Source organism: Odocoileus virginianus, chromosome 15 (genome assembly GCF_023699985.2).
Source record: "Odocoileus virginianus isolate 20LAN1187 ecotype Illinois chromosome 15, Ovbor_1.2, whole genome shotgun sequence".
NCBI lineage: Eukaryota > Metazoa > Chordata > Mammalia > Artiodactyla > Cervidae > Odocoileus > Odocoileus virginianus.
In genome coordinates, this window is record NC_069688.1 from 30,849,950 (window position 1) to 30,876,272 (window position 26,323).

Genomic DNA, 26,323 nt, shown 5'->3' on the forward strand with positions numbered 1-26,323 from the left:
AGATGGAAAATAATTACAGGAGAGTTACCATATTAATCTTTTCTTTACCAAGTGTTCAGTTTTATTTCATGGAGGATTTTCTCTCCAGGCATACAGTCCTTATTTTATAATAAAATCTACAAAGCTCAGTCGGTAAAGAATCTGCCTGTGGTGCGGGAGATCCAGGTTCGATCCCTGGGTTGGAAAGATCCCTTGGAAAAGGAAAGTCAACCCACTCCAGGATTCTTGCCTGGAGAATTGCATGGACAGGAGAGCTTGGTGTACAGTTCATGGGGTTACAAAGAGTAAGACACGATTGAGTGACTCAACCACCACAGAGAAAATAGGGTTGGTTTTGCTTTTAAATTAAGGGACTCTGAACCTTCCTTCTACAAATATCACCCAGCTCTATCAGGGCAAACCTGTTGAGAGATGAGGCAGAATTTCAGAACCAAGTCACAGTTAAAGTTCTCTACTTTTCAAACTCCTTGGCAGCGGAGATTCCGATAACCCGGAGCAGCCTGGTCTCCAGGGAGGCCCAGGAATGCTTCCCCCTCCTGTCTGAGGCTCACGGCACAACCAGCCCACTTACTCTCTCTGTGAATTCTAACATCCACAGTCAAGAATAACAATGCCGATAATCACTGCCATCTTTAATTTCTTCCACATTTGGCTCACAGAGACTATTTTTGCCGATGGGATTTGCGCCCCTCCGGAAGTATTTTCTTAGAAGTTTCTTTCTGAAGAAGAACAGGCAGCTGCGTTGCTGAGGGCCTGCTGACCTAGAGAAGACTTGTCCACTCCAGCTGCTGTGACTATGTAGAGGCCGGAATTGAAACTCCTGCAGCCCCTGCCAGGAGGAGCTGGATCCCCAGACACAAGCTTCGCGGTCTCTGACCTCTTCTCACTGCAACTTCCCTCCAGAGGAATCTCACAGTCTCCATTCACAGGAACCTTCCTCAGCCCCTCACACAAAGAGGCTACCCCAGAAACTAATAGTTCACAGAGCCTTTTCCAACTTCCTACTGGAGCCCACCCCCATGTCCCAGAATCCCTCTCATCACTCCCACTGAGTGTCTCTGAGCAGCTCTTTCTCCACCTGGCCTGAATCCTAGGCACAAACACACACAGCAAACAAGAAGAGATTCTTGGCAATTCAAGGAGTACATTAGAGTTCACTTTTTCAGGGGTTACTGGTTTTTTGCCATTGACCTGGGACCCAAACCACACTCTAAAATGTGACTTTTCTGACCAAACCACACATTTCTCCAAAGTGGTTAGAAAAGAACTTTTTGTTATTTTGGACAAGGTAGTTCTGATACGTATAAATTAACCCTAGTGGCTCAGACGGTAAAGAATCTGCCTGCAACGTATAAGACCAGGGTTTGAACCCTGGGTCAGGAAGATCCCCTGGAGAGGGGAATGGCAACCCACTCCAGTATCCTTGCCTGGAGAATCCCATGGACAGAGGAGCCTGGCGGGCTCCATGACAGAGGAGTCCATGGGGTCGCAAACAGTCGGACAGGACTGAGCGACTATCACTTTCACAAAGGGTGAATCAGTTTTCAAAAAGGACAACGCACAATTTCTCTGCGCACAGAGGACCAAGAAAATCCTTTCTTTCAGTAGCCTAGGCTGAGGGCCCACAAACTGAGGTCCCGTAGCCGTGGAGGCTTGGAGTGACGGTGTGATCAGGCTGTTAAGGGCATGTGAGAAAGTAGAGGACACCAGGTTACAGGGAGGAGGAATGGGGTGCTGCCGGCTTTGGGGAGAAATAGAAACATGGGACGGTCGCGGGGGGGCTCAGAGAGACGAGGCGTCTGAGAGCTGCCAACACCCCTCCCCAGCCCGTCAGCATCCACACCCAAGCACACTGGTTGCAGGTTGTCTCTGCGCCTGCTCACCTGCATCTCCCTTCTCATCACCAGAATCCCCACACCACCCACCTCACCCTACCTTTCTTTTGTGCAAAAAAAAAAAAAAGATTTTTTTTATTTTTTGTTTCTTTTTGTTTCAACTTCTTGCAACAAAAACAGTTGGACTAACTAACCCAATGCCTTGAATTCCTTTGGCAATAAGAACTATAAATACGGCTTCTCCAATTCATCAGTGGTTGTCACAGGCTAACACAACTTCTTCAACTTTTCAAGGCAGATTAAGAAGCCATTTTTAAGTAAAAAAGAATTCTGGTTGCTAAGGGTTCCTCCTGAAATAAACATTTTATTTAAATACAATTTGTCCTTCCTTTGAGCAGTAAACAGCAGGTGAAATTAAAAACTGAAGTTGAAAGCTAATGAATTCACATTTTAGCTTGAGTTGTGCTCTTAACTCACAGACAGCCAATTACTTCTGCTAGCTGCACAGATGACTAAATAAAATCTGCTAATAAATGCAGCTAGAGTATATTCAAGAAAGTAAATAGTACATATTAGAATAAATCTGTATATCTGCTTATCACAAATTTAATTCTTTAGAATAAAGGTCCAACAGGTATTTGGGAGAGTGGATGGGAATATGAGAGAGAAATACCTCCCACTTCAACACAGTCCTTCACAAGAAGGTAGATGGTTCAACAGAAGAACTGGACAGGACAATGAGCGTAGGAGGATCTTAAGATAGAAAATTGTGCTCGTGGGGTTTCAGTCTGGTCACGATCCTTCCTTCCTGCCTTGCTGCCTGTGGACTTTAGGCTTGCTTAGCCAGCTCTAATAAATATGCAAATATGTGTGCACATGTATGTATCCATGCATGTATGTAGGAATGAATAAATAGAACACACACACACACACACACACACGCACACTTCCTGGTGGTTCTGCTCCTGCTAGCACTCTGACTGATATAATATAAAACTTGGTATAAAGTAGTCATGCCCCCCCAGCCCTCTCCTCTAGCGTTCCAGATGCTAGTTAGAGGTGGAGAACAAGTTCTGCTCAGTTTTGTGTCCCAGACACCTAATGTATGCATACTTGGCACATTCAGGTGCTTGGTAAATGTTTACTTAATTAATGTAATTAGTGATGATAAGATGGCAATGGGGCCAGCTTGTAAGAGCTGAAAGGGAGACTTGTAAATTCAAAAGACAAAATGATTCCATATTCACAATACTCTAAGGTATAGAGAAGACAGTAACAACAAAAATAGTATTAGCAATAATACTAATGGCTATGCTTATGAAGCCTTTCCCTAGAGTAGGAAATGGCAAACCACTTTAGTATTCTTGTCTGGAAAGTTCCATGGACAGACAAGACTGGTGGGCTAAAGTCCACGGGGTCAGAAGGAGTGGGACACGACTGAGCGACTGAGTATGGTATTAAGCCCTTATTAAGTACTAGACATTGCATTAAAATTTCTTCATGGACATTATTGCACTCCAACCCAAAAAACTCTAAGACGAGGATCTTATTATCTAAATTTGTTAAGGAAACTAAAGCACAGAGTGAGTCAGTTTCTCACTCAGTAGTGTCTGACTTTGAGACTCCATGGACTGTAGCCTGCCAGGCTCCTCCGTCCATGGAATTCTGCAGGCAAGAATACTGGAGTGGGTTGCTGTTTTCTTCTCCAAGGGATCTTCACAACCCAGGGATCGAACCCAGGTCTCCTGCATTGCAGGCAGATTCTTTACCAATAAAGCCACCAGGGAAGCTCTAAGGCACAGAGAAATTACGTAATTGACTGAGGTCTTACAGATATTTCCCCTCATGTCTCTCCTCTCTTCCTGATACTTCCCATCAGCAATCAAACACGCTCCACTACCCCTTATCTTTAAAAAAACAAAACAAAACATTCTGACCTCTGATCCTGCTCAACTACAGCACCTCTACTATACTCCCTGTCAGTCATCAATAGAGACATGTGCATGAGCTGCCTTCATTCCCTACTTACTGTTTACTCTTAAACTTATTGTCACTGATTGCTTCTTATTCTGAAACAAACAAAATCCCATGCTTTTGCTAGAGTCACAGTGGACTATATATATATATACATATAGTTCATTTATATATATATATATGTATATATATACATTTATATATATATCACTAAATTTAATAAATATATACTTTAAAATTTCCATTATTAATTTAATTTCCATTGTCTCAGTACTAAACACAATTAGCCTCCTTGAAGCTAACCAGCCTCTTCTCTCTTTATCTTCTTTTGAATTTTTGGTAGCAGGACCAGTTGCAATTCTTATTTGCAGAGCAAGACAACAGATTCTCTAAGAAGCCTGGAGGATCAGGCTGGGCTGCTGAACAAGACAACCACACAGAGCCAAAAGGAAGGTCCAAACACACCACAAGCCTGCACTAGCACATGTACCACAGCACTGCCTCCCACCACTCAAATCCCATGACAACAGGCACAGAAAGCTAGACTTCCACAACAGATGCCCCTGCAACTCTAGGAAGCCATGACACTGTGTTTTGCCAGAAGATCAATTTTGCACACAGCGGCCCCTCACTGCCTTCCTCGTGCCTCGTCACATGCCTCACGTGGGTACACTGCTTTGACAGAAGCTAAGTCACACAGAATTCTAGCTGCAAGGTATTCCGGGAAGTTCCAGCCACAGAAGCACAGAAATATAATATAGGAAGGGGATGCAGAGCTATTAAATGAACCAATATACAATATTTCCCATGCCACCACCTGCTTCTGGACTTTTTTATTTTCTTAATTTTTTTAATTGGAGGATAATTGCTTTACAATACTGTGTTGGTTTCTGCCATACATCAACATGAACCAACCACAGGTATACACATGTCCCCTCTCTCTTGAACCTCCATCCCACCTTCCACCCCATCTCACCCTTCTAGGTTGTCACAGAGCACTGGGTTGAGCTCCCTGCATCAAACAGCAAACTCCCACTGGCTATCCATTTTACATATGGTAAAGTATATGTTTCCATGCTATTCTCCCAATTTGTCCAACCTTGGACTTTTTTATTTTTTCCTTGCAGCCTCCTCTGTCTGCTACCCCCTGCTACATATTTTTAATCTATGTATTTTATTTCTATTGCCACCATCAATTTCCTTGGACTATGACAATAACTTCAGGCCTAATCTACCCATTTCTATCCTTAACTCCTCAGAATGTTTTTGCAAGAATCAAATAAGAAAGAAGGTTTCACAACTTTAGCATACCATATAAAAATTAATGCTAATAAACTAGTGTTTTTAGTTATAACCATTAAATTTTTTAAAAATCATTTAAGTAGGCAACTATCTATGAGATTCAACTTGAAAGTGAAAGTAAGTCTTAGTCGCTCAGTCAGGTCTGACTCTTTGCAACCCCATGGACTAGAGCCCACCAGGCTTCTTCATGGGATTCTCCAGGCAAGAATACTGGAGTGGGTTGCCATTTCCTTCTCCAGGGCATCTTTCCAACCCAGGGATTGAACCCATGTCTCTTGCATTGGCAGGCAAGTTCTTTACCATCTGAGCCACCAGGGATAGTGCCATAAAGATCCCTTGTCGAGATTACATTCCAATAGCTAAGAATGATGCCAGAAATTTTATCAACAGGGTTAAGTCATATTTACATGGTTAACCCAGAATCCTTGGTTAAACTGTAAATACCCCAGGAAAAGGAGTCTATGTTTGCTGTGAAATCATATATTACTGGAATCAAATTCCAGTCCTGCCACTTGCTAGGTGGTTGATTGGGGAAAGTTTATTAACCTCTCTGCAATTCAAGGTCTTGTCCTCATCTATAAAATAGGGATGACAGGTTGGTAGGAAGGATCAAAGGGCAATATCTAGTGAAGGAACTGATGCATGGTGAATAGGCAATGAACTGCAACCCTTTCTCTCTGGCAGCACTTATTGAGAATTAGCTTGTGAGAGTAGTTCATATCCAGTTTGCTGATAAAGGAAAGAAAAAATGCTGTAGCAATCCAACACAGGTATCAAAGGGACCACAGACATACAGAAAGGAGGCTCTGCTGAAAAGAATGGGGCTCTGCTCAGAGAGAACGGGTGGGTCACCAGGGGCAGCTAGAGGTACATAAGGCTTCTGGGGACCTTGAGTGATCATAAGGAAAATAAAAATAGCAATAAAACCAGGAAGGGATAAATAACGAAACCCACCTCTTTCTTAAAAGCTTTTGCCTGGAGTGAGCCCAATGGGTGTCATCAACATCTCTCACTATGGTCCAAATCATCCCGCTTCCTGAACTCTAACCTCACTCAAGAAAACATAGGAAATAGAATCCGCAGTGGAAGATGGGCAGGAAGCAGGAAGTGTTTAGTGATAGCACATCATTCCTTGTTTTGCTCTATATCCCAGAGCTTATTCAACAACAGTAACAATCTTCTTATCAGTGGGGTCCTGCATGAGTCTCCCAACCAGAGACAGAGGGCAGGCTGCAGGCTAGGAAACATGCCAAACAGAGGTGAACCTTCTCACCTGCTGACATCTGCTTTCATCTTCAACTCAAGAGATGAGCCAACAGATAACACTGCTTTGGCTGTTTTTAAAATGCACCGGTAGCAGTTTACCACTGCAAATTGTGCAGAAGAAATTACGTTCCACCAATTTTTTTTAAAATGTATTTAGCCTCTGGGTTAACTTTAATTTTTGATTTTCTGAAAACAGAAACTCCGTTTTGATATAACCTTTACTAATTTAGTAGGAATTTTGCATTAGTTTGATATTCTAGAATGGTGGCATCTAATTTACTGCTTTCAAAGACAGAATAGCTAGGAGGCTGGGATTCTGCAAGTCATTTAACAGGTTATACACATTGAAATTCTCCTTATAAACACAACTATGTGGCCCTGACATCCCCAGTATAAGAAATGAAACTTGGCTGGCAGCCAAATAGCACTTATCACAGGACTGTACATAGACCAAATGACTCATATGTGTTTATGAACGTCAACGGGCACACATTCAGATTTTTAAAAGTTGAAGTCTTTTGTTCACATGATAGCTATTTAAGGGACATTCTATAAAAAGAAGGTAAAATATGAATAAGCCACAATTTATTCTCTAGCTTCAAAAGGCAAATAAGTTGTTTACAGCTAGAAGCATGTACAGTCTTCCAGGAAAACAGCAGACAAGTGATAGACACTATATAAACACCTTCTGCATCTCTGTGTAACACACAGTTTTAAAGTATATGTTAATACATTAATTTCCAACTAAAACGTCTCTTTAATTTTCTTATTTAAAGATCATTTCCCTGGAACTCTTTATAAAAGAGGTTATATAAAGAGATTTCAAGGGGGATAAAAATTCTAAAGCTTGAATATTTATTCAAACCACACATAAACCAATCTCTTTTTTTTAACCAGTGATAATAAGAAAGGTATTTTAGTAGACCTTTGAAAAGAGTGTTTGTTTGAAAAGTAAGCATTCATTTAACAAATATTTTTACTAGGTATTGTAGGTACAAGGGTTAAATGTGCTAAATATGTATACATATACTAAAAATGTACAAAAGTCCCTATATTCCTACTTGAGATCAGTGGGAAGGAGGGGCATAAATAAGTGAACTATACAAACTGGTGACTCAGATGGTGAAGAATCTGCCTGCAATGCAGCAGACCTGGATTTGATCCCTAGGTCAGGAAAGGCAACCCACTCCAGTATTTTTGCCTGGAGAATTCCATGGACAGAGGAGCCTGGAGGGCTACAGTCTATGGGGCCTCAAGGAGAGTGACTGAGTGAAAGTGTTAACTTTCTATGAAAGTGAAAGTTGCTCAGTTGTGTCCGGCTCTTTGCGACCCCATGGATGTCCATGGAATTCTCCAGGCCAGAATACTGGAGTGGGTAGTCGTTCCCTTCTCCAGGGGATCTTCCCAAGCCAGGGATGGAACCCAACTCTCCTGCATTGCAGGCGGGTTCTTTACCAGATGAGCCACAAAGGAAGCCCAAGAATACTGGGGTAACCTATCCCTTCTCCAGCGGATCTTCCAGACCCAGGAATCAAACCGGGGTCTCCTGCATTACAGGCGGATTCTTTACCAACTGAGCTATCAGGAAGCTATTAGGGAAGTATCCACTTCTATACTTCCTCACAAACATAAATAATATAACAACTGCCACAAATACTCCAATTTGAGAAGTATACAGAGAAACTCTGAGCACATGAAAGGGGGAAAGTCAGAGAGGTCTGAGAAGGAAATTCCAAGAAAGTATCTTTGTTGGTTTGGGCTGCTATATCAAGAATACCATCTACTGGATGGCTTAAACAACATTTACTCCTCACAGTTCTGGAGGTTAAGTCCAAGGTCAACTCACTGGCAGGTCTGGTGCCTGGTGGGGGCTGGCTTCCTGGCTCATTGACAGCTGTGTTCCCTGTGGCAGAGAGAAAGAGAACGCTGGACTTTATGAGGACATCAGTGGGGCTCTACCCACCAAAGACCTCAACCAAATCCAATTACTTCCCAAAGGTCCCATCTCCAACACCATCACACGGGGGTTTAGACTTCCACATGTGAATTTGCAGGTGGGGCCGAGGGACACAAGCACTCAGCCCATAGCAGGAAGTGATGATGTTTGGAGTGAGGTCTGATGGGAGATGGTGCTATCTTGGTGAAGAGCAGTTTGGGAAGGAAAGCATAGCAAGTTCAAGAGCTTGAAAGAAAGCCAGTGGGCTGGAGACCAGAGCAAAGTCTGTTACAGGGCATGAGATGAGGTCAAAGAGATAGAGGGGGCTAGATCATGTGTTATGAGCTAAATTGTATCTCCCTACCCTCCTAAATTCATGTGCTGAAACTCTCATTCCTAGTACCTCAGCATGTACCTGTATTTGGAGATAGGGCCTTTAAATAGGTAATTAACACAAAATGAGGTCTTAGCTACTGCTGCTGCTGCTAAGTCACTTCAGTCGTGTCCGACTCTGTGCAACCCCATAGAGGGCAGCCCACCAGGCTCCCCCGTCCCTGGGATTCTCCAGGCAAGAACACTGGAGTGGGTTGCCATTTCCTTCTCCAGGGCATGAAAGTGAAAAGTGAAAGTGAGGTCGCTCAGTCGTGTCCAACTCTTCACGACCCCATGGACTGCAGCCTACCAGGCTCCTCCGTCCATGGGATTCTCCAGGCAAGAGGACTGGAGTGGGTTGCCATCGCCTTCTCCTGAGGTCTTAGAGGTGGGCTCTAATTCAGTATGACTGGTGTCCTCATAAGAAAAGAGATTAGGACAGAGATAACACACAGACCAAGGGATGACCATGTGAGGACATGGAGAAAAGGTGACTATCTTCAACTCAAAGAGAGAGAGAATGCTGAAGATACCACACCTGGCCAGGACCTTGATCATGGATTTTGAGCCTTCAGAAGTAGTCCATAGTACTTATAGCAAAGTATGACAGCCTTAGCAAACTAAGGTTATACAAGGAACGGTAAAGAACTATGGTCTTAATGCTCAGATCATAGAATTCACAGATGGGGCTTTAACTGGGAAGAGGAAGGGTTATAGATCTGGTGTGCCATTTGTCTCTCTGCAGTGTCAAGGTGAACTGAAAGAGGCTGAGTGGATACAAGACACAGTAGGCTGAATGCTGTTGTTGTTTAGTTGCTAAGTCATGTCCAACTCTTTGTGACCCCATGAACTGCAGCATGCCTGGCTTCTCTGTCCATCCCTGAGTTTGCTCAAACTCATGAGTCAGTGATGTCATCCAGCCATCTCAACCTCTGTTGTCCCCTTCTCCTTCTGCCCTCAATCTTTCCCAGCATCAGGGTCTTTTCCAAGGAGTCAGCTCTTTGCATCAGGTGGTCAAAGTATTGGAGCTTCAGCTTCAGCATCAGTCCTTCCAATGAATATTCAGGGTTGATTTCCTTTAGAATTGACTGGTTTGATCTCCTTGCTGCCCAGGGGACTCTCAAGAGTCTTCTCCAGCATTATTCAGTAGGCTGAATAATGGCCTCCAAAGACATCCATGTCCTAATCCCAGGAACCTGACCTTAAATAGCAAAGTGACTCTGCAGATGTGACTAGGCTAAGGATCCTGTGATAGAGAGATTAGCCTGAATTATCCAGATGAACCCTAAATGTAATCACAAGAGTCCTCATAAGAGGGAGGCAGAGGGAGATTTCACCATAGAGGAGAGGGGCATGTAACAACAGAAGCAGACAATGGAATAATATGCTTTGAAAATGGAAGAAGAGCCTACAAAACAAGAAACATAGGCGGGGCCATCAGAAGCCAGAGAAGGCAAGGAAATGGATTTGCCCCTAGAGTCTCCAGAAGAAACCACCCTTGCCAACACCTTGCCTGTAGCCCAGTGAGTACCTGTGGATCTCTGACCTCCAAATCAGTAAGAGAATATACCTGTGTTGTAAACCAAATTCATGGTACAGTAATCTCTTACAGGGGCAACAGAACCCTAATACACAGTGAAATGAGCCAGGGGTCTGCAAGCAGTAGTCTAATGTAGAGATGCTTGGATAGTGATGGTGGGAAGAACTTGAGAAACAGGAAGTAAAATCAAAAAGAGTGGATGCTGGATTACGTGGATGCTGGGGGAGAAGGAAGGGGAGGCAGCCAGTGAGAAGCACTTGTACTCTCCCTACCACAACCTTCAAATCCAGGCAGGGCAATGACTCTACCATCCCACTTTGGGAGTCATAAATCTGACAAGGCATTTAATGATTTGAAGGCAGGAAACAAAATCTGTTTTCCTGATTTATTAGGTTAGCAAAAAAAAAAAAAAAAGGCGTTTCTGGTTTTTCTGTGTCATAGAAAATCTTGAATGAACTTTTTTGGCCAACCCAATACTTCATCTTGGAGTTTAAATTTTAAGTCTAATATGCTATTAAAATTTCATGTGGGGACAATCAAAACCTTTAGTTTAAAAAGTACTTCTGAATGTGAAATATTTCTTGACTTTGATTTCAAAAAGCCTGGAGCCCCCGAGGTGCTTACCATAAAGATTCACAAATGGAACGTATAGAGGACCTATTCTCTTCTATTCACTTATTATATATTTATGCTCTCCTCAATACACTTTTAGCCTCTTAGGCCACTGAAACCTAATACACACAGAGGAACACACATCGCTTTGCAATATATAGCCCTACAGCACCCACGCCACACCCTTCCTCGCTTTTGTAGTGATTCGGATCCCACGGAGCTCAGGGCAAACACAGTCATGAGCAGGGCCTTCTCGATGCCAGATCTATTTCAGGTCATTTCCTGCACTTGCACTTCAATTTCCTCACACCGGAAGCTGACCTTGCTGATAAGAAGAGTCTTGGCTACACTTAGGAAGTCCATGCACTTGATGATTAAAAGTGGTGCTGATGTGACCTGTACAGTTGCCCTCACTCACACTAACTGCCTAGCTTACATCAGAACAGAAAAGAGCTAGTATCCTCCATTTTTCTGCATTCCTCTTTTAAAGGCAGAAGTATTCCACATATCTTAGACACAACTTCTACAAATATTACAGAGAATTTGGTAGAACCTCTCAGTGTTGAGAAAGGAACTATCAGTCTTAAAGACTGTGAGCTTTGCTGTAGTAAAGTGGTAAGACTATCCTCAGAACCATGAATTTAGACTTGGTTTTTAAGTAAGATTTTGAAGAAGAAGAGACATACCCAAGTATCTTTAAACAGGGGAAGAACACCAAAAATCTGCAGAATTATAGCAATTGGGAGCCATTCATTCAGATGTTAATGACTCTGAGTGACATAAGAGTCTCCACATCAAAAGCAAGGTATCTGATGTTCTTAAGTCGCTGTGTTCATCCTCAGTGGGGAGGGAAGTATGTGCTTTAATTTTAGAAGATTTTAATAAAAATTGCTCAAGTAAAATGGCTAAGTCCTCAACCTCTGTAACACCATAAGTTATGTTGCACTATTCATTTATAGTAATACTAAACTAATGAAATAAAGAATCTCCTGTTGGTTTCTATATTGCTGGGTTTATGCAATGAATGTTCAAGATTTTGAAGGGCAGGTTGATGCTATCTTGGGTTGTTACCAGGAAATGCTGTTTGTGAATCATGCATGACTAAATCAGGCTTTTGGTTTTGCAGAGATTTGCATTCCTCTCTAGGATATCCGGGGTCATACTGATCTCACTGATGGACTCAATTCATTGACAGTGACTTACATACTCTTCACTGGTGTTTTTTTAGCAGGTGTTCATGAGGGAAATATACATGTAGTTTCTAGCAGCAACTATCTATTTCCTAAGCAGGAACTTTAAAATATAATAGATATTTATCTTGGAGGCTACAAACTAAAAGACATTCCAGACTTACTGAGTAACCCAGCTCTTAAAGAGACTTAATACACACATACACACACACACACACACAGACTTATTTAAGTCTTGATTATTCTATTTTGAGAATATTGTTACCAGTACATTTTTAAAGGAATCAAGAGATCTTGAGGGTTTACTCAGGAACTGAATAGATTATCTAAATCAAGCAGTATGTCTTCCAGGAAAAGCTAACTATGGCACTGTCAGAACTCTCAAAGGAGGAGGCATTTTCTAGGCAAGTCTACTAAAGTGGTCCTGTTTTGGGTTAGTAAGTTCTTTTGGATGGACTTGGGTTCCTCTCATGGCTCAGATGGTAAAGAATCTGCCTACAATGCAGGAGACCTGGGTTCAATCCTCTGGGTTGGGAAGATCTCCTGGAGAAGGAAATCGCAACCCACTCTACTATTTTTTCCTGGAGAATTCCATGGACAGAGAAGACTGGTAGGTTTTAGTCCGTTGGATCACAAAGAGTCAGACACAACTGAGCAACTAACACACACAACCTGGTTTCTACTCTAGAAAACTTAACTTGGTTTCCACTCATTCCATCTTCACTCAGATAAAGAATAATTATTCACTGTCCTTTTAGATTTTCCAGAGCTAAAAGGATTCCAAATGTAACTCACCAAGGTCACAGTGTCGCACAAGATTAACAATGCAAGAGACAATTACATTTCTATATATTGCAATACTTATAACAAACACATGGAAACTGAAATTTAAAACACAGTTACACTTACAATCACTCAAAATAAAATTAAACACTTAGGTATAAACCTAGCAAAAACATGCAGAGAATAATCTGTTTCCTGAAAATTCAAAAGACTTCAAAAAGTAGTTTATTTATAATGGCATGTTAGTTTCAGGTGTACGGCAAAGTGATTCAGTTATATTTATATATTAAAATGTTCATTTTCAAATCCTTTTCCCTTATAGGTTATGACAAAATATTGAGTATAGTTCCTTGTGCTATACAGTAGGTCCTTGCTGGTTATCTATTTTATACATAGCAATGTGTGTATGTTAATCACAAACTCCTAATTTAGCCCTCCCTCAAATCCCCTTGGTAACCATAAGGTTATTTTCTATGTTTGTGGGTCTATTTCTACTTTGTATATAAGTTCATTTTTTAAGATTCCACATATAAGTGATATATGATATTAATATTTGTGTTTCTCTGGCTTACTTCACCTAACATGATAATCTCTACATACGGACATGCTAATTCTAAAATGTATATGGAAAGACATAGAGCCTAAAATAACTGAAACAATTTTGATAAAAAAGAATAAAGTGAGAGTAGTCACCCCACTGTGTATAAAGGTTTATTCTATAACTACCATACTCAAAACAGTGTGACATTTGCAGACGGAGAGACACAGAGATCCACAGAACACAACACAGAGCCCAAACAAGACCCATACAAACACGTCCAGCTGATTTCTGCAAAGGTGAAGATGCAATTTAAAGGAGGAAAGACAGCTTTCTAACAAATGGTGTGGAAGTGTCGCACATCCATAAGCAAAAACATGCATCCCTTAACCTACACCTCACAAATTTAACTCAAAACACATTGCTGGTATGAATGTAAAATGACATAGTCACTACAGGAAAAACTATGGCAGTTTTTTACAAGACTAAACATACATGTTCTTCCTGTAATTGAACCAGCAACTCTACTTTTGAACATTAAGCCTAGAGAAACAAAACTTTATAAAAGTGCACATTCATGTACAAAATGTGTATATGAATGTTCACAGTAGCTTTATTTATAACAGCCAAGAACAGGAAACAAACCAAATATTCTTCAATTAGTTAAACAAACTGTGATATATCCATACCATGGAATACCATTCGGTAATTAAAAGGAACAAACTACTGATACATGCAACAACTTGGGGTTTGTTCAAAACCTCAGAATCTTCCTGGGTGAAATCTGGAACTGGTCTCCATACATAGAGAGAAACGGAAGAAAGAGGCAGTCACTCCAAGTGGTGGGTGGTAATTTCAATAAGCAAGGGAATTTACATAGGGGGCTTGCCTTGGGCAGCTACCAGATGACTAAATCTCTGCACACCCACCAGAATCTTAACAGCTTATTCTTGTTGCTGTTCAGTCGCTAAGTCATGTCTGACTCTTTATGACCCCGTAGATGGCAGCATGTCAGGCTTCCCTGTCCTTCACCATCTCCTGAAATTAGCGCAAACTCATGTCCATTGAGTCAATGATGCCATCCAACCACCTCATCCTTTGTTGCCCCCTTCTCCTCCTGCCAGCAATCTTTCCCATCATCAAGGTCTTTTCCAATGAGGCAGCTCTTCACATCAGGTGGCCAAAGTATTGGAGTTTCAGCTTCAGCATCAGTCCTTCCGATGAATATTCAGGGTTGTACAGAGGCTGTAACTGAGTTCAGTCACGATCTAATCTTGATGGTCTCAGCAACACCTTACTCTTCTAAGGCTGCTTAGAAACAGCTCCTACTGTGCAAACAGTGGGCAGAATGTACACTCCAAGGACAGGGGAGGGGTTGAGGAGCCTCCGGTTGCCCAGGTCCAACCCTTGGGTCACATCTTCTTGATGACCTCCTCCAACACTTGAGTGGCTCTCAAGGGAATTAGGATAAGGCAGTGGCACCCCACTCCAGTACTCTTGCCTGGAAAATCCCATGGATGGAGGAGCCTGGTGGGCTGCAGTCCATGGGGTCGTGAAGAGTCGGACATGACTGAGCGACTTCACTTTCACTTTTCACTTTCATGCATTGGAGAAGGAAATGGCAACCCACTACATTGCCCTTACCTGGAGAATCCCAGGCACAGGGAAGCCTGGTGGGCTGCCGTCCATGGGGTCGCACAGAGTCGGACACGACTGAAGCGACTCAGCAGCAGCAGCAGCAGCAGAGGTAGGAAAGAGGAAGGTGTGGCTATACGAGGGCGACTTGGGGACCCTTGGGCTAGGACTGCTCTGTGCCTTCAATGTGACGTTGGTCACATGATGCACACCTGTGACAGTACTGCACACACACAAGTGCATGTAAAACTGGTAAAATGTGAACAGGGTCAGTGAACTGTATCAATGTCAATTTCCTGGTTGTGATATTGTACTGGAATTATGCAAGATGTTCTCACTGGAGGCAACTGGGTGAAGTATACACAGGATCTCTCTGTATTAATATTATTTCTTAGAACTGTGGGTGAATTTACAGTGATCTTCTTAAGCTTTTTCAAATAAAGAAATGTAAAAGAGAAAAATATATAGTCTATTCCCATTTTACAGATGAATGAAGGAACAAGAAGTAAAGAAATTTACACAATATTACACTGTAGTCTTTTAGTTAGGAGGTAGGTCAAAAATAAGACTTAGGCCTCTGAATTTCCACTATGCCACAAACCTTAACACAAGTAATAAAAAAAAGCCATCACTACTGTCCCACCCCTATTGGGGGATTAAAATAATAAAGGCATCTTTAAGCAGCTAAAAATGTAGTTTAGGATATACAGAATAATATTAAGGGAATAAGTGAGTGCTACATCCAAGTATTATATAGCTCTAATTTAAATATAATAAGAATACATATAATAAGAACTCAGAGAAAAAAGGTACAGACATTTGTCACACTATTCTACTGCAAATCTGAACAAATCCTCTGTGTTATATATAACACACAGGAAAGAGACTTCTTATTCAGATTTACCTCCAACTATGTTCTACGCTTAGAATACCGTGTTACAGGCAGAAGATGGACTACCACAGATGTTAACCACAGGCTACTGGTTACCAGATACCCCTGCGTTACCCTGCCTCCACCCTCCTCGGTGACAAGTCCAGCAACACAAAACATCCCAGAAAAGAAACACGCCCTTTTGGTCACAGAAATAAGCCACATGCAACAAACGAATCCAGCCCATCCGAAGCAGAATTCATTACTTCTCTCAGACTCAAGATTTAAATTTATTACTATAACAATCTGTGGCCCAGAGATGAAGACAAAGGCATTACCCTGCAACAGAACACTATAAAGAACTGAGGCGTGGTCCCCCTGCACAGGGCGCGGACTAAATTTGCACTGCAGTGAGTTCCAAAAATGACTTTTTAACACTGAAATTCTTTTTAAAAAATTTTTATTTATATATTTGGCTGTGTCAGGTCTTATTTGCAGCACGCACAGCCTTTTAGTTGCAACATGCAGGACATTAGCTGCAGTATGTGAACTCTTAGTTGAGGCACCTGGGATCTCGTTTGCTAACTTGTTTAGTCGCTAAGTTGTGTCTGACTCTTGCGACCCCATGGACTGTAGCCCGCCAGGCTTCTCCGTCCATGGGATTTTCCGGGCAAGAATACTGGAGTGGGTTGCCATGCCCTCCACCAGGGGATCTTCCTGACCCAGGGATCAAACCCTCCTCTCCTGTGTCTCCTGCATTGGGAGGTGGAGTCTTTACCGCTGAGCCCCCTCCCCGTCCCCCGGTGGGTGGAGAGGAGGGGCGGCGCGGGCAGAGCCAGGGATCAAACCCAGACGCCTGCATTGGAAGTGCGGAGTCAGCCATTGGATCACCAGGAAGTCCCCAATAATGATTTAGATTATGGTAATGATGTGGATTTTCAGTCTCTATTTACCTGGCTCTGAAGGTGATAACTTTCAAGTTCTCAGGATGAAGATGAAAACTTTTATGATATTTTTGTTACCATTTTGAGAGCTTGTTATATAGCTTAAATGTTCACTGAAATACCTTTCTTTTTAGAAATCCATTTTTCTTTCCCAATAAAAGATATGCTTTTACTGTACCATGAGTGGCACACCAGGATTCCATTCCATTTGTTCTACTATGTTTCACATCAGTTTTTCCCGAAATATTTTTTTGAAAAAATGTTTTGCATTCATATTCAATGGTAACTAGGACTTTTCTCAAATTTTTTTGTAATTTTGCTGACTTTGTACCTTTATATTTGCTTTTCAGTCATGTAGTGGATAAAAGTGCATTCTTAGAGACTGACTATTGTTGTGGCTTGCTCTTAAATTACAGCCCCATTATTTGTTTTATATAACATGCATGGCATGGACTTAAACTCACCAGAAAGTTGTCTTTTCTGGTTGTTTGCATTCTCTAAAATAGAAACTTCCCTGTTCACACTTTTTTTTTTTTTCAGAATCATAGGCCATCACAATCTTTCCATAGCTTATTATTTCTTTATGTATGTGAATACATCTTAAAAATCATGTACAATATGCACATGGGATAAAAGTACTTAAAAACCCCTCTCCTGCCCCTCCCCCCAAAAAAAAGTCCTTATAAAACTGAAATGCTTCTCACAGGATGACATGTCACCAGCAAATTCAGCAAAACCGATGATGTCTGGCACTAAGGCTGGCTGCCACCACCCTGTCCTTGCACCAGCCTCCTTCCTGTCCCCTGGTCTCTGCATTTGCTCTGTGCTTCTCACTGTTGTTTTGTTTTGCTTTTTATCTAGGGGTGTCATTCTCCTCCTTCTCTACTTTACAATCTCTTTCTCAGGCTTTAGACTTAGTTCTAACATCATTTACCCCAAAGCCTTTATGAGCTCCCCTGAGCAGTTAACTTCCCCTTCTGTGTTCCCGGAACCCATTGGAGCTCATTACTGCAGAACTCAAAAGGCTGGGCTGTGAATGTCACAAACATGTCTGTTTCCCCCATTTGACAGGAACGCCTCAGGTGGGGACCATGGGAAGGCGCCTGACATAGAACAGGTGACAAAGTGAGCAAGCTGGCTTCCTGATCGGCCCCGGCCCTCGGCCTGCTGGTGTGAGCTATTGTTTCATTTTTGGAAAACAGGGGCAAGTTTATTCTCATGATCTAGGGAAAAGGCACGAGCCAAGTACACAGGCTGGGACTTTTTATTTTTCCAGCTGATCCAGGCAGTGATCTCTCAGGACTCCCATTTAGAAGTAAGAGCTTAGACAGAAAATCCATGTTTGCTCAGAATCCTTTATGTTAGGAGCCCTGTGAGGGTAGGACTTGTTTTTCTGGTAGGTGAATCTAGAGGGCAATACAAGTTGGATAGCAATATCTAAGGAAAGAATCCAGTGTCCCTGGTCTTGAAAACACACTCTTTTATAAGTCCGGTGTACTCTGGACACTAAGGTTAGAATATCATCTCTTGGATCTTTAAGATCTGCCCTTGAGAAGGAAGGGCAGGAAAACAACATGGAGCTTTGCGGACAAGAACCCTTAGACAACTGTTGAGGATGAATCAAGTCATTTGGGGGTGCACTTCCATGCTGGTGTACACATGGTAAAAACAATAAGTCTAACAATGATAGTGCAGCTATGCCACATAAATCAATTTTTAATATAGGAAGTTTCTACTGCTTTGGCCAATAAACTTCAACAATTTCTGTTGTACGTTTCTTGGAAATGCATTAGTTACTTTCTTGTTTTTCTACTGAACAAACTTCCCTTGATGGTACAATGTCATAGAAAGACTATAAAAAACTGTAACATGGAGTCATATGCTCTCAGGAACTCCTTGCAACCATATTAAATGACTCCAGAGTTTTAAAACTATTTCATGTGCTCACTTGCACAGTGTTTTAAATATAGATTCCATATGTCCCATCAACGTCAGTTATACGCCTGCTGCTCTGAGGACACTGACTGTTAATGGAGAGATGTACTGTCTTGCTACTTCCCAGGTTTTCATTGGCTGTGGGCCAAGAAACCTCACAGACTTCCCAGGTGGTTCAGTGGTAAAGAATCTGCCTGCCAACGCAGGATACGCAGAAGACTCAGGGTTGTCGGAGGAGGAAATGGCAATACACTCCAGTATTATTGCCAGGATAATCCCATGGACACAGGAGCCTGGTAGGTTACAGTCCATGGGGTCACAAAGAGTCAGACATGACTGAAGCGCCTGAACACACACATGCAAGAAACCACATTTTTGGGGACTGGATGTTAAGACTGAGTAAGGCAACAGGCTCGTGTTTCTCACTAGACTGAATATTCCTAGAAAATAACTAATCATTGCTACCTTTGAGCCCCCAAAATGTCTAGCATGGTATTTTTATACCATGGCCCTAAGCAAATGTTTTCTGATTTGAATTAAACAAGTATGAGCTATGTTTTTTTTACATCTACTTCAGCTCCTCAAGCATTGTTAGCTTAATTTTTTTTTAAGGTAGGTTGCCAAGAACAGAATTTGCAAGATAAGTGATCTCCCTATAAATGACATTATTCTTGTGGTCCAGAAACATAAACACAGCAAGGTGAAGGATCAGTGTAATTCTAGATGATTATTAGTTCCTTCTTTTGTCTTATGGGGACTTTTGAATTATCAGGATAAGGACTGCTCCTATGATGTGAAAAAGTTACATAAAACCAAAGATTATTTCAGCAGTTTTATGGAAAAAAGACTTTAATGAGAAGGGAATGGAAGCAACGAGGATACTACAGGAATGAAGACAGTGATTTTTAGGGAAGAAAAAAAATGGTAGAAAAAAATAAATAGGATCTGGTAATAAATAAGATACAGAGAAGGAAGGTGGTAGAGGAAAAACAGAAAATGTTTGTACATTGGCGCAGGATCCCCACGGCGAGGCGGAAGCCGCGCGGCAGCCTGAATGCGCGCGGAGCCTCCGGACCGGCAGCGTTTGAGCCGCCATCATGGTGCGGAAGCTTAAGTTTCACGAGCAGAAGCTGCTGAAGCATGTGGACTTCCTGAACTGGGAGGTCACAGACCACAACCTGCATGAGCTACGCGTGTTGCGGCGTTATCGGCTGCAGCGGCGCGAGGACTATACGCGCTACAACCAGCTGAGCCGTTCTGTGCGCGAGCTGGCCCGGCGCCTGCGCGATCTGCCGGAGCGTGACCCGTTTCGCGTGCGCTCCTCGGCCGCGCTGCTGGATAAGCTGTATGCGCTCGGCCTAGTGCCCACGCGGGGGTCGCTGGAGCTCTGCGATTTCGTCACGGCCTCGTCCTTTTGCCGCCGCCGCCTGCCCACGGTGCTGCTTAAGCTGCGCATGGCTCAGCACCTCCAGGCCGCTGTGGCATTCGTGGAGCAGGGCCACGTGCGCGTGGGCCCCGACGTGGTCACAGACCCCGCCTTCCTTGTCACGCGAAGCATGGAGGACTTTGTCACCTGGGTTGACTCGTCCAAGATCAAGCGGCACGTGCTGGAGTACAATGAGGAGCGTGACGACTTCGATTTGGACGCCTAGCGGATGTCCCCTCGCCAGGACTGCATTTTGTAGATAGGGAAGCTGAGACACAAGCTTCAGATTCTGTGAAGGCGCGTCTCCGCAAGAGTGTATCAGCCAGTCGTCGGTTCTTAAGAACTTGCCTCCTCAGCTACAGGCCACGCGCGGAGCCAAAGGGTACGCCCTTTTCCACGAAATTTTCTTAGCTCTTGGACAATTGGTAATTCAGTGACTGCCGTAAGAAACAATAGGAAGCGGTTTTGTGCTGCACTGGGGAATTGTTATGTTCTTGTACCTGAAACATTGCGGTGTGAATGCAAGGACTTGGGATGGGGGAGGGCCTACCCTCGCCCCCAGCTTTCCTTTCGTTTCTTTGTAACAGGAAGTGTGGTTTAATTTATTTAACTCAAATCCTTGCTCTTGTTCCTGATTAAACTATATAGATGTTGTAGAGGTTGGTCTCAAGTTTTCATAAAATGGATAAGATTTTAGTGTTCAAGGTTCTTTCTCTTGTTTAAAGGAATGCTCTCCTAATGCCAATAAATGACCTACCTGCTTTTTAAGTGCAAAAAAAAAAAAAAAGTTTGTACAATGGTATGCTTATTCTTTCATTTTCCGAACATATTAACATTTATTGAGCACCCACTCCTACTCGAGTAAGTTTAGTGGGGTCTAGTACCACTAATAATGGAGAAAATCAGAATCAAAGGGTGGTTTTGGAGGAAGGGAAGACAATGATGGCTTGGAAGTTACTAGGAAACAAAATAAATATCACTAGTTCAACATGGGTAAACAGAAGACTAAAGCAAGAATAAGTCATAGTTGAACATGTAAACATGAAAATCTACAAATATATGGCAGATGAGACAAAAATGGGGAGAATCAGAAAGAAAGAATTCGAAGTCATTTATGAAGTCATCTTGAAATAGTCATTTAACATCTAGCCAGGGTTGCCTTGTGATTTAATTGAAATGATAGTGACTATCAAAAACATAAGAAATACAAAAGGTACTGTACGTGAAATGTACTAAATAGTACAAAGTTTTGCACAACAAAAACTATAAGCAAGGTGAAAAGACAGCCCTCAGATTGAGAGAAAATAATAGCAAACAAAGCAACAGACAAAGGATTAATCTCAAAAATTTACAAGCAACTCCTGCAGCTCAATTCCAGAAAAATAAATGACCCAATCAAAAAATGGGCCAAAGAACTAAACAGACATTTCTCCAAAGAAGACATACAGATGGCTAACAAACACATGAAAAGATGCTCAACATCACTCATCATCAGAGAAATGCAAATCAAAACCACAATGAGGTACCATTACACGCCAGTCAGGATGGCTGCTATCCAAAAGTATACAAGCAATAAATGCTGGAGAGGGTGTGGAGAAAAGGGAACCCTCTTACACTGTTGGTGGGAATGCAAACTAGTATAGCCGCTATGGAGAACAGTGTGGAGATTTCTTAAAAAACTGGAAATAGAACTGCCATATGACCCAGCAATCCCACTTCTGGGCATACACACCGAGGAAACCAGATCTGAAAGAGACACGTGCACCCCAATGTTCATCACAGCACTGTTTATCATAGCCAGGACATGGAAGCAACCTAGATGCCCACCAGCAGACGAATGGATAAGGAAGCTGTGGTACATATACACCATGGAATATTACTCAGCCATTAAAAAGAATTCATTTGAATCAGTTCTAATGAGGTGGATGAAACTGGAGCCCATTATATAGAGTGAAGTAAGCCAGAAAGATAAAGAACATTACAGCATACTAACACATATACATGGAATTTAGAAAGATGGTAAAGATAACCCTATATGCAAAACAGAAAAAGAGACACAGATGTACAGAACAGACTTTTGGACTCTGGGAGAAGGCGAGGGTGGGATGTTTCGAGAGAACAGCATCGAAACATGTATATTATCTATAGTGAAACAGATCACCAGCCCAGGTTGGGTGCATGAGACAAGTGCTCGGGCCTGGTGCACTGGGAAGACCCAAAGGGATTGGGTGGAGAGGGAGGTGGGAGGGGGGATCGGGATGGGGAATACATGTGCATCCATGGCTGATTTATGTCAATGTATGACAAAACCCACTACAATCTTGTAAAGTAATTAGCCTCCAACTAATAAAAATAAATGAAAAAAAAATAAATTAAAAAAAGTAATAAAAAGTTAAAAAAAAAAGAGTACAAAGCACTATGGAGATATAAGACACAGTATATATTTCGGTCACAAATGCAAGGGTAAAAAGAAGGACAAATGTATTCATTCCCAATAAATGTTTACTTTCAAAAGTAAAGTCTTCTCTTCCAAGTGAAATGCTCTGAGTCCTGTATTTTTCTCTGTACTTCCCAGCACCTTCCTGTTAATTCTGCTAACTTTGGAAAAAGGACACACTGCTTGGCAAAGCACAGATGAGAGGGGCCTGCCTAAAAAGAGCTCTCTTTTGCAACTCACTGGGCACTATACAGCAAGAGAATATCCTTAGAGAGACTTACCTAATTTTGATGTTGACATCATAGTTTGAAAAACTAACTTCAAAACAAGGCTTTAAAATGGCAACATTGAAGTGGAATTTCTTTAAACAGCTCCAATCCCATTTCTCTTCTTAGTAAACTAGAAGCATGAATACCATTTGCTACTTGATCCCTGGCCACTAAGCTTAAGTTTAAAATTCCACTCCCTTTGCTTGGAACAGAAATTTTAAAAAATAAAAATAAAAAGGTCGAGGGCAAGAGGGGAATAGGTGTCAGCAAATATGAGCTTAGACTGGCTTTGCAACTTAGCAAATTATTAACCACTGCCCGGTTTCTACACTTGTAAACTAAAACCATAATATGAGTTTTACACTTTCACCATCCTTGCACTTGTCATTTCATATTATAATTATTTATTTGTTTGTCTCTTTCTCCCACTAAATTGAATGTTTCATGAGGACCACACCTTTCTTGTTAAATAGTATATTCTCTCCATTCAGCAAAGGGACTGTGCAGAGTAAACACAAAATGAATGCAATGTTTGGATAGTTCCAGAAAAAAGTAGTAACAGAGGAAATCTATTTAATTATTAATCCAGTCTCTTAATTGTCTTTCGATGGTCATACATATTTAAATTTTATAAAGTATAATTAATTGTTTTTTCTTTTGTATCTCAAAAGTCGTTGCCTACCTTGAGGTTGCAATGATTTTCTATTTTCTTCAAGAAGCTTTATAAAGTTTTGGTTTTGATATTTATGTTTATGTTTCATTTTGGAATAATTTTTGGGTATGGTGTAAGGTAGGCATAGAGGTTTTATCTTTTCTTTCTAGGGCCATGAAAAGACTTCGCCACTGAATTTCTTCGGTGCCTTTTAAACCATTTCTGTGTGGGTCTATGTTTGGCCTCTCCTCTGTTGCATGAATCTACCTTTCTATCTTACAGTACACCAGTAGCACACTACTTGGATAACTCTCACTTTATAGCAAGCCCTGAAATCAAGTACAGTAAGTATTGCAATTTTGTTCTTATGTTTCTTCTGTTTCCATAAACATTTTCTATTAGCTTGTGAATTTCTACAAAAATTTCTGCTGAGAATTTCATTGGGATGGCATTGAATCTATAGATCAATATGTGGAGAATTGACATCTTAACCATACTGAATTCTCTAATTGAACGTGGCATATCAATTCATTCGTTTAGGTCTTCTTTAATAACTCCCATCAATGTCTAGTAGATCTTGCACATAAAAGTAGTAGTGAAAGTCATTCAGTCCTGTCCAACTCTTTGTGATCCCACGGGCTATACAGTCCATGAAAGTCTCCAGGCCAGCATACTGGAGTGGGTGGCCTTTCCCTTCTCCAGGATCTTCCCAGCCCAGGAATCAAACCCAGGTCTCCCGCATTGCAGGTGAATTCTTTACCAGCTGAGCCACAAAGGAAGCCCAGGAATACTGGAGTGGCTAGCCTATCCCTTCTCCAGTGGATATTCCCAACCCAGGAATTGAACTGGGGTCTCCTGCATTGCAGATGGATTCTTTATCAATTGAGCTATCACTGGGATGGCACTAAATCTATAGATCAATATATGGAGAATTGGCATCTTAACCATATTTAATTTTCTAATTGAACATGGCATATCAATTCATTCGCTTAGGTCTTCTTTAATTACTCCCATCAATGTCTAGTAGATTTCACACATAATTTTTGCACATTTTCATTAATTTTATTCCCAAGTGTTTAGATTTTGACACCACCGTAAACAGTTTTTTAAATTTCATTTTTCCAGTGAAGTACACACAACTAATTTTTGTAAACTGACCTTGTATACTAAGTTCACTGATTAGTTCTGGTAGTTGTGTTAGGATTTTCTCTGAAGATGGATCATATCATCAACACATAGAAACAGTCTTATTTTCTCTTTTTCCCTAATCTCTATGCCTTGCACTTATTTTTCTTCGCTTACCACACTGGTTAAACCTCCAGCACTATGTTGAATAAAGGAATTAGCACACACATCTTGGTCTTGTTCCTCATAGTGGTGGAGGAAATTATCTTTTGCTATTAAGTGTTAAGATGTTACAGGTTTCTTATATATGCTGTTTATCAATTTGAGACTTTCCATCCTTATTTGTTGAGAGGTTTTTCTTTTTTAAATCATGAATAGGTGTTGAATTTTGTTTTCTCTGCATCTATTAACATAATCATGTGACTTTTTCCTTCCTATCTAATATAGTAAATTATACCAATTGATTTTCAAGCATTTAACCAAAATTACATTTATGAAAGGGAAAAAAAAACTTTGGTCATAACCTATTTTCCATTTCTATATGACTAGATTTGATTTGCTAACCTTTTGCATAGTATTTTTGTGTCATGTATAATAAGAAAGACTAACATGTTATTTATTTATGTTATTGTATGTTTTTAGCATTAGAGTTATGTTGACCCCATAAAATTTATTGGGAAGATTCAATCTTTTTCTTTTTTGGTAAAGGCTTTTATAAAACTGAAAGTGAATGTGAAGTCACTCAGTCATGTCCAACTCTTTGCGACCCCCTGGACTATAGCCCACCAGACTCCTGTCCATGGGATTCTCCAGGCAAGAGTACTGGAGTGGGTTGCCATTCCCTTCTCCAGGGGATCTTCCCAACCCAGAGACTGAACCCGGATGTCCCACATTGCAGGCAGATTCTTTACCATCTGAGCCACCAGGAAACTGTACCTTTGTAAGATTAGTATTACATATCTCTTTCTTAAATATTTGACAGATTTCACTAGTAAAGCATTCAGGTCTGGAGTTTTCCATGTGCAAAGGTTCTCAATTATAAATGCCATTTCTTTAACAGATGGTAGGTTATTCAAACATCCTGTTACTTTTAGTGGTCAGTTTTGTTAATTTGTGTTTTTCAAGGAATTTACCCATTTCATCCAAGCTGTCAAATGTATTGGCATAAAGTCCTCTACTAACACCAAGTAATATGTCGTAATTATTCTTTTAAAGTCTGTAGCTCCGTATGACACCCTGTCTTTCATTCTGGATTCTGCTTTCTCTCTTTGCAAAATCTTTACAAAACTAGGAATTTATCAATTTGATCTCAAAGAATCAGCTCTTGGCTTCATAGATTTTCTCTATTGTTTTCTACTTATTTCACTGATTTCCTACCATATCTTGTTTCTTCCCTCTTCTTTTTCTAGCTTCTTTGGATGGAAGATTAGATCACTGATTTAAAGCAATATATTTCCCTCTAAGCAGTGATTTAAGTTCTGCAAACTTTGATAGGATACATTTTAATTTTCAATTAAAGTTCTTTTCTAATTACCATTGTGATTTCTTCTTTCTTCCAAGTGATTATTTAGAAGAATACTGATTGATTTTCACATATTTGGGGATTTTCTAGTTTTTTTAATTGATTTTCAAATTTAATTCCATTGTGGTCAAAGAATATACTCTGTTCGATTTCAAGCCT

The 26,323-nt window shown here is 41.2% G+C and overlaps 2 protein-coding genes across 2 annotated transcripts in view; one reads left to right on the forward strand and one right to left on the reverse strand.

The window, feature by feature from the left end:
- The window catches only part of ZNF704 (zinc finger protein 704), a 247,159-nt gene that overhangs the window by 200,112 nt on the left and 20,724 nt on the right, over positions 1–26,323 (reverse strand). The window lies entirely within an intron of this gene.
- Positions 19,765–20,927, forward strand: LOC110135838 (U3 small nucleolar ribonucleoprotein protein IMP3-like). The gene has a single exon (XM_020891173.2). It carries the CDS (start codon positions 19,831–19,833, stop codon positions 20,383–20,385), a length of 555 nt encoding a protein of 184 aa, XP_020746832.2. The 5' UTR covers positions 19,765–19,830; the 3' UTR covers positions 20,386–20,927.

Coding starts and splice junctions, on each gene's coding strand:
- LOC110135838 (XM_020891173.2), top strand. CDS start 19,831: ATGGTGCGGAAGCTTAAGTTTCACGAGCAGAAGCTGCTGAAGCATGTG.